The sequence below is a fragment of the Oreochromis niloticus genome, linkage group LG3 (assembly GCF_001858045.2).
Source record: "Oreochromis niloticus isolate F11D_XX linkage group LG3, O_niloticus_UMD_NMBU, whole genome shotgun sequence".
Taxonomy (NCBI): Eukaryota; Metazoa; Chordata; class Actinopteri; order Cichliformes; family Cichlidae; genus Oreochromis; species Oreochromis niloticus.
Window position 1 is genome coordinate 55,995,888 of NC_031967.2, and position 9,726 is coordinate 56,005,613.

Here is a 9,726-nt window from a genome sequence, read left to right on the forward strand (position 1 = left end):
TAGAAAGAACCTTTAGGCAACAGCTGTTATGATTTAGCGCTATGAAAATAAAACTAAATTATAATGAAAAAAAAAAAACCCTTCACACTCCATGCTTGAATCTAGGAAATAATGGGTTAAAAGAACCCCACATGCCAGGTTTAGTTGTTTCTCTCCCTCCTATTCTTCCATGCCACTGACTTTTTACTACTTTTTCATTTTTCTGTCGTCTGATGTGTGGTTGTGTTTACTGTTCAAAGCCTGACCTTGTCATGGTGTGCTGTGTGGCAGGCAAATGCAGGACTCACTGAACACAGAGGGATGAACTAAAAGCGACAGCTTTATTGCTGGGAAAACCCATCATCAGAAATAACTTCACAAACAAACAAAAACCTTAAAAATGGCAAATAGAAAGTAAACTGTATAATGAAAACAAGAAACTGGGTGACATGAATGAGAGAGACTAACCACACTTAGAGCAAAACTAACCTTCAGCAATTCAGAGGGAAAACCACTCAGCGTAATGCAGGTATGACACAACAGTGACAGAGAGAAACACAGGCCTTAAATACACTGAGGGATAATGGGGAATGAGACAGGAGGAGAGCACAGATTTTGCCACATCCATGTTTTTTCACTTCCTGTTTCCTGTGTAAGCTCGTGTTCAGTTGTTCAGCTGTTTAGCCAGCCATTCAGTCTTCCAGTCAGTTAGTCAGTCCTGTCGTTCCTGCTCTGTTCTTTCACTCGCTCCAATAAATCATCATCACTCTGCACCGTGTGTCCTGCGTTTGGGTCATCTCTTCCTCGCCCGCACACAACAACCTGACAGCTGGACCTGATCAGTTTTCCATCATGTCCCATTTCAGTCCTGCACAAAAAGGTGGAGCATGATTAATCTGAATGATTTTTATGTCATCGTTAATGTGACAGCAGCAGTATCTATAGGACTGTACTGCCTGCACTGATGCTCGCTTTATGTGTTTTCTTGTGCAGAGAGTGATGCAGCTGCAGTCAACTCAGCAGTGAGAACAGAAGATGTCACTTATGGAGAAATCGACATCAAAGAGAAGCAAGAAGAAGCAAAAATGTACAGCTGCTGTTCTTTGTCTCCACCATGGTTCAAGATTACTTTTTTTTTAAATAAGGGTGTGTGAGCAGACTTCTATATTTTATTGAGATTTGTTTATGTATATTGTGGTTAAACTGTGTTAAAAAAGAGAAAAAAGAAAAACAACTGTATCTGCAGATGTTATGTGATCTGAAACTTTTCATATATTATCCATCTTACCATCCATTTTCATTCCATTTGTGTGATTCAGGGTCATGTGGGGGGGGTTGAAGGCCTATAGCAGAGAGACACAAAACCATTCTCACTCACATTCACACCCTCCTTGGATTGGGGGAGGAAGCCAGACTACTTGGAGGGAACTCAAAAATATGGCAGTGGGCTCTGGCTCCACACAATACACAAAACCCCCACCCCACCAAATAACAGCTAAACATTTATAGGATCTTATATTTCACAGCAGTTTCTCTAACTTTTGAAGGAGTCAGCTAAATGGAGCTGGAGTGGTAAACTTTTCCAACTTTTCTTTAGTCTTGCACTAGGGACAAGTAAGCTAGGGATGCACCGATACCGGTATCGGGTATCGGCCTCGATACCACATTTTCTAAAGTACTCGTACTCGTTAAAAGTCCCCCGATACCGGAGACCGATACCACGGTCTGAGAAATGTCTATGTTTAAGCGGCGTGTAAGGGGTTAATCACAGGCGCCGAGTGCCCGCCCCCAGGCCCCGGCTGCAGCTCAGAGCTGCAGCAAACTCTTGCAAGAGGAGAGAAAATGTCCAGAGACAATCCACGTGCTGTGAAAATAACACAGGCAATTATCGAGTACATTGCATTGAGTGACCAGCCACTCTCGGAGGTAGAAAATGTTGGATTCCTGCGTCTCCTCCATGTTCTGGAGCCCAGATATGATGCCCCAAGCCGCCACTACATGACTGACACGGAGTTGCCTAAACTACACAAGTCCGTGAATAAACATATCCACAGCCTACTGCAAGCCTTCTCTGCGTTTAGTTTCACCACGGATATTTGGACAAGCAGTGTTAGCCCCGTGTTGCTAATTAGCCTAACCTCCCAGTGGATAGATGAGTTTCACGCCGCAATGAGCCATATTACATGCCAAACAATTCAACTCGCACACCAGCCAGGCTATAGTGCATGTGTTTGAGGAAATGCTCCAGACATGGGGTATACATAAAACATCAGTACATGTTGTGCTTCGTGACAATGCCAAAAACATGATTAAAGCCATGAATGACGCAGGGCTCCCAAGTCTGCCGTGTATCGCGCACACGCTCCAACTGGCTGTTCACGAGGGCTTATTAGCACAGAGGAGCAGAGCTGATGCTATAGCAGTGGGGCGGAAAATAGTTGGGCATTTTAAACATTCCGCCTTAGCCTACTCCCGCCTCGAGGACATTCAGGGACAGCTCAACCAGCCAATAAAGAGACTGCAGCAGGACGTACAGACGCGCTGGAACAGCACGCATGGAGAAGACTGTTGCCATCCTCGCCCCTTTTGAGGAAAAAACTAAAAAAGTGAGTAGCTATGACGCACTAGCCTCTGATGTCACCCCAGCTGTGACTGTGCTAGTGAGACTTCTAAACAGAGAAACAGACGAACAAATTTAAAATTAAATTTTGTTTTGTTTTTTATAATTATTTATTCTGTAATATGTTGCATACAACATGCTTTTCATTTTAAATAAATGTTCTTAATTCCAAACTAGTGCCTTGTTTGTTTGTTTTTTTGTTAAATTATATGACTAAAGCTGTTACCTGTAAATTTAAATCATGTTTTTATTCAGTACTCGGTATCGGTATCGGCGAGTACTGAAATGCAAGTACTCGTACTCGTTTTCCAAAAAGTGGTATCGGTGGATCCCTAAAGTAAGCGATTTTAAACTTGTCCATTTAGTGGTCTGTATGCAACTGTGAGAGTTTTTAAAGTTAATTCTAAAAATCATCTGGGACCAAATGGAAAAAGAATAAAAATACAATAATGTGAGTTTGCTTGCTAGAGCGTGTCAGGAGCATTTTGGATTGCTTGGAGGTGTAAAAGTGATGATTTATTTAAGCCAGTAAACAGGAAAGTAATCTTTGCAAGATGACTAATATGCATGCACAATCTTCTCTAGTTTAGATTACGGGACTACACACACACACACACACAAACACACAGAGACTTCAGCAAGTTCCATCTGATGATCAAGATTAAACTACAGCTTGGTGCTGCCATCTACTGACACTCAATGGCAACAACAAGCTCTCCAACACTCAAAAGATCATCTGAAAGCATCTGGTACTTTCAGATCACATAGTACAAACTAGAGATGGCACGATACCACTTTTTTATGTCCGATACCGATACCGATATCATAAATTTGGATATCTGCCGATACCGATATGAATCCGATATAGTGTGTTTTTTAATCAATAAAACTGTTTTTTTAATATCTTGCTGCATTTTGTATAAGTTCATACTCAAGTTTAAATAAGCAACAACACTAAAGCTATTCTGTTATACCTGTATGTAAAAAATACACTGCACCCAAAATATTTCATAGTTCAGCAACACCGATCAATCTAATAAACTTAAACCTGCTCCATCCTCCCTATTCTGGTATTTTAAAGAGTACTTAGCAGAAATATTAAGCAACCTAACTAATAGGGTTGCAAACTCCCAGCAAAAGAAAATAGGGAACCACCCCCCACCCTCCACCTCATGATGCTTAATCGATGTAATCAACTTCAATTTAATGCAGGGTGAAAAAAAAGCACAGAAATAAATTATTTTTCAAGAATAATTAAATAGATTCAACATCTTTCTTCAACAGAATTGCAGAATTCACAGATGGTACCTTCCCAAAGGAAAAAGTAGTATAGCTTACTAGGGTATATTAGACTTAACAGTTACTATATACAGTAATGAACTTCTATACATTTTACATCAGATTAAAACTTTGGGTGTAAGATTCACATAATTATTTATTAAAAGCTAGACATTTTAAATGAGAATAAGAAAGAAAAGTGTGTCTTTGTACCCCCTTTTCCCTGTTAATGCCCTATCGGCCCCCCTGGCTAAACTTTGCTAGATCCGCCCCTGCACAGTTACCAGCCGTCAGCTACGTAGAAAAAGATCCTGGTCTAGAAAGTAATATTAAATAAAAATTCTAACGACAGCTTATCAAGCTTATCAACCCAGTGGAGGTGGTGAGTGACAGGAGAATGGTGGCTAAGCTGTCATCACTGTCATCACTGTTGGACAACATCTCCCACCCCATGCATGAGACTGTGACAGCACTGAGCAGCTCCTTCAGTGGGAGACTGCGGCACCCACGGTGTGGGACGGAGAGATTTCGCAGGTCTTTCCTCCCCACTGCTGTCAGACTCCACAACAAAGACTTTTGCAGCTGATCAAACACACAAACCCACACATGTGCAATAAGACTGCTATACGTGCAATTCTTCTTCTGACGAAGTTGTGTTTTTGTATTTTCCTACTCAGTTGTATATAGTATTTGTATTTCTATTTTATTCTATTGTATATATTATTCTATTCTATTTTATTCTATTGTATATAGTATTTTATTTTATTTTATTGTATTTTATTGCATTCCAGTGTTTTCTAATTTCTGCTACATAACTTTGCACTTTTGCTGTAACAAAACAAATTTCCCACCTGTGGGACTAATAAAGGCCATCTTATCTTATCTTATCTTAAACGTGCTGCTGTTGTTCAGCCGCTGGTTTCCTCTTTCTGGTGCAAAGTGGGCCAAAAACAAAGAAGAGAGACGGACTCACGACAGAAAAGCCGATCAGCTGATCATTGATCAGTTTCACGATTGAAGTAGCAGCAGCAGAGGGAGAGAGGGAGGCAGTCGCTCCATATATCGGTTGTTAAGCTTAACGTGGGAATGCTTTACAAACATTCAGAGATGAACTTACACACTTGCTTTACTTCTCTCTGGGATAACTTCCTCGGAGATGAAATGCTGGATTGGTAGCAAGGCTACAAATACACACAGCTGCTTTATCACATGAGCACACTGCTCCGATGTGCTACGGTTATGAGCCGAGTTACGCCGTGTCGCAAGTTTTGTGAGGTGCTTTTTTGAAATTTAATGGATCGGATTACATTTTTTATTTCTCACTGATATCTGATCCAGTAATTTAGGTCAGTATCGGACCGATACCGATACCTAATATCGGATCGGTCCATCTCTAGTACAAATATATTTATTTTTATAAATGAAATACTTATATCTCCACTGTTAAAGTGTGGTTTACACAATTATTATCATTAACTACAAATTTCATTTTCTGCAAACTTAATTGTGATGCTTGCAGTAACAATGTAATGATGTTATGACCTAATCTGTGCCCTCCACAGAAAGCGGAGACAGGTTAGACAAATGCACATTTATGAAGAAACAACATGCAACATGTGATAAAAGAGTAACTGTTCTAATCACAGTACAAACCTACTGGCCATTTTATTATGTACACATGTCCCACTGTTTGATAATGCAAATATGTAATGAGTCAATCACATCACAGCAGCTCTGAGCATTTAGACATGTAACAGTGTAACAATGTCCCAATCTATATTTCACACACATGGAAGAAAAACAAAGAAGAGGAGGAGTTTACTTTGTGTGTCAGACTCTAACAGAATGAATATTTTATTTAATATTTCACTGCTAATTACTGGCCAATCACATTAGTTGGTCATATATATAAGTAGTAGCTGCTGTCTGAGCATGTTGCGGCCTCCGGTCACCTGACTTCCCTTGCTGTCACATAAGCCTCCCCTCCGCGCATTAGGTTATAGCTGGAGAAGCTCCTGTTGCTGCTTGTCTGAGCTACTTTACAGAAGTGCTGCTGTTTTCTGTACTTCATGTGAGTTCACAGGAAGCGAAGGAAAGTTTTGCGGAGAGACCGGAGATTCTGTGTAACATGAAGACGTGATTTGTGAAAAGCTGAGAGGCCTCTAAGGCTGAAGGAAGCTTAGGGAGAGAAACAAAACACACAGCCTTGGAAAAACTGTTTGCAATAGTTAGTATGGTGGCGTTACCTGGAGGCTAGTGAGGCAATCTACCATGATGTAGGGTCACAGACCACAGCTGTCGGGAACAGTAAACTAGCAGGTGGTGAGCTCAGTGACTTGGTCTGGGCACAGAGTGAACAGGCAGAAACATACTGATGAACTTCACAAATGAAGGTTGGCCATCAAAACATCCTCTGAAGGAAGGGGATGATAATTGTAACCTGTGTGACAGTTTGGTGTGTAAATGGTAAATGGACCAGTTCATATTCTAATCTGAGTGCTCAAATTTGCCTCTTTCACCCAAGAACATTTTCTCTAGGTTCTTTCTCTACGTAAGAGCTTCCAATCTAACATTTGTACTTCGATGGAGTAGACGGGGATCAAACCACCAACCTTCAGTTTAGTAGGTGACGGGCTCTACCACCTGAGCTCCAGCCACCCGTATGTCTTTGATATCATACAGGTTCAAAATCAGGAAATCAAAAACAATTCACCTCTGAAAGACGAAGAACACACATTCATTTATTTCCTGGTTTATTCTGGTTCCAGGATATTTAAATCCACCTGCTGTTTGGAGCCCTTCTGTGTGGAGTCTGCATGTTCTCTCTGTGTCTGTGGGGGTTCTCACTGGGTAGTTTCTCAGGGTTTCTTCAAACAGCTCAAAGACATGCATGGAGTTTGATTAATTGGTGATAATAAACTGGCCCTGGAGGGTGAAGATTGTTTTTTTTTTTAAATAAACAAATAAATACTGCTGTCACGTGGTCAAACAATCACTACCAATAAGTGATAACAGAGCAACTTTGAATTGACTTTATTCTAGTGTCAGTATTATTACTGTTAGGTTTGTAGCTTAAACCTATTCGCTGGAACGTTGAAGACAATGTAATTACACAGCAAAAGCATTGAACACCAAGTAGGCAAAGTTCGTACTCATGCATGAGGGAGACCGGACCAGAGCCAGATGTCGTTCCACCCACTTGGCCTCCGTCAGACTCTCAGCCAGGTTCCCCATAGCACTCCTTTTATTGTGGTTACATGAATATGCATAGGTTCATTAACATGTAACATCTTACATAGGTATACATGTGAACAAAGAATACCTTATGTGTGTGTGTGTGTGTGTGTGTGTGTGTGTGTGTGTGTGCGGGGTCAAGATGTCCCCATAAACGACTTCCCTAAACCTGCTGGCCTGGAAGTCCAGCAGTTCATCTAAACAAAAGGCATTTAGACTAAAACAGATATAGACACGTTTATCCTACCATGAAACAATAAGACAAGGCACGACCTCTCCCATGCTCCCAGAGTGCTCTGGAATGCACACAAAGTTTGCAGACTATTAAGGATCAGACCTCTACCAATCTACAACTAATTATAAACTCTAAGAATATATAAGTAGATATTTCTAAGCATAAATGACAATCAACAATACAACAATTACACAGGTTCATCTTTTATTCAGTATTAGGACCTTAATTTCACTCAGTGATGAAAAGTCAACCTATCGCCTAAGCTGAGTTTGTTCAGCTATTTTACACTTCACACACTAAATTTGCAAAATTTTCTGAAACACTTTAACGGTGGACAAGCAAACAAACTGTGTTTTAAAATAAGAAGAGTGGCAGAGAGCAGGGTGAGTACACCAGTATGACTTTGTATCAGAGCAGTGCTGTCAATGACTTGGTTGAATGGATGGTCTAAAAATGAAGATGGGTGAGTAAAGGATTCAAATATTGTTACACTTAGATGTTAAAAACATGCACTCATGCTGTAACATGTGTCTGTGTGATATATGTAGAAGTTGGTCCAACTGGAAACAGTTATTGAGTAATGATATAAATGAGTGTGTGTGCTTGTCCAGTCAGTGAGGACCTTTGGTTCTGTTTTGCTCCACGCTTGCAGACATTACAGTCTTTATGTTATTGTTAGAAGGATGTATATTGCTGAATGTCCGTCTCATGGCCCAAAATCATCATCTCCTAGAAGTGTCATGTCAATATCTGCATATAGGAGTAGGAGGTATAAAAGCTGCTGGTAATCTCACCGTCCCACTCAAAACAATTCCTCCTTGCCCTTTCTCTCTCCCAGTTAAGATGCTTTTTGTCTGGATGAAAATCTCTGTAACCTGTAAATGAAGCCCAGTAAATTGTTAGCTGCTGTTGCCTCCCATGTCCACATCAACAGCAGCCAAAGATTTCATTATCCCACAGCAGAGACGCAGTGTTGGGAAGGTTACTTTTAAAATGTATTCCATTACAGAATACTGAATACATGCCCCAAAATGTATTCTGTAACGTATTCCGTTACGTTACTCAATGAGAGTAACGTATTCTGAATACTTTGGATTACTTAATATATTATCATGCTGTTTACAACTACATGAATGTCCTATTGCTGTGATTTATTACTGTTACTGAAGGTCCGCGGCTCCGAAACGTAGTAAAGGGACCTCTGGCTAATACGTCGGGTTCGTGTCGGGCTGGTAGCCGAAAACTAGCTTTACTTTGTTGTCTGGGTCAACTTTGCTTGCGGGAGACAGAGAGAGGCGTTGAAAGGCTGCTCCAACGGAACTTATTTTTTCCGGAGGAAAACACGAACACAGTGTACAGTTGAGTCTTAATAGCTTACTTACAAATGGGCTCGTCAGGCACTCTTCTTGGCTGCTGTGGTTATTATTATATTTACATGCTTCCAGCTCCCGTTTTTGCTCCGTGACAGCTCGGACTTTTCCTTTCTCTCCCTCCCTCGCTCACAGACACATAACGGGTATGGCAGTCCATTCTCCCTGCAGCACGGACTACACTGCCCATCAGGCTACATGCTTTAGAGCCATGCCTGTAGCATTCTGCCTTTTAGCTTAGCACAACAACAACAACAAAAAAGCGCTCTCTCACCCAGGAAACACGCAGAGAGAGAGCGCGTCACCCTGTAACCATGGCAACCGTAACGCTGCCGCCTGGAACAACAGAACGTAGCTGTCAAACAAACCCAAACAGTCCTGACCCGTGACAATATGAAACAGGAAAGTACCGCAGTGTAATCCATTTATTTCAACAAAGTAACTGTATTCTGAATACCACCTTTTTAAACGGTAACTGTAACGGAATACAGTTACTCATATTTTGTATTCTGAATACGTAACGGCGGTACATGTATTCCGTTACTCCCCAACACTGGCAGAGACGCAGTGCCTTGGACTGCATCCAGTCCACTTTGGCTTAACGGAGAGTCTGCTGCTGAATCTGCTGCTGAATCTGCTGCTGACGCTACAGCTCCATTCCTAATCTTACTAACACTATATGAGCTGTGGGTGTATGGAGGGCTACAGGTTATTTTAAAGGAATCTTCTATAATGAACACCAACACTACAGGACAGTGTCCACTCAACTCTTTCCTTTTTTTGACTCCTCGACACACACGGCACAGGGAACGTTACACCATAAACAGTCCCGCCGTAAACACTAGGTAGGAACAACATGGCTAAAAAATAAATACATGTGACAAAAATAAGGTTACAGTAGTTCCACAGTGAGAGCTGGGAAGTGGACTCACAGATGAAACCCGATTTTCTTGCTTCTGGGTTTGTTCCTGACCATTTTACTGTTTCTCATCACTGACCCACAGTCTTTA

General features: G+C 41.2%; 1 protein-coding gene across 1 annotated transcript in view; it reads left to right on the forward strand.

Annotated features, from left to right (window-relative positions):
* The window catches only part of LOC109201181 (Fc receptor-like protein 5), a 41,100-nt gene extending 38,325 nt beyond the window's left edge, over positions 1-2,775 (forward strand). The window contains exon 6 of the mRNA XM_025903519.1: positions 973-2,775. Within this exon, the coding sequence (XP_025759304.1) occupies positions 973-1,133 (161 nt within the window). The 3' untranslated portion in view covers positions 1,134-2,775. The remainder of the gene's footprint in view (positions 1-972) is intronic.
* The last annotated feature ends 6,951 nt before the right edge of the window (positions 2,776-9,726 follow it).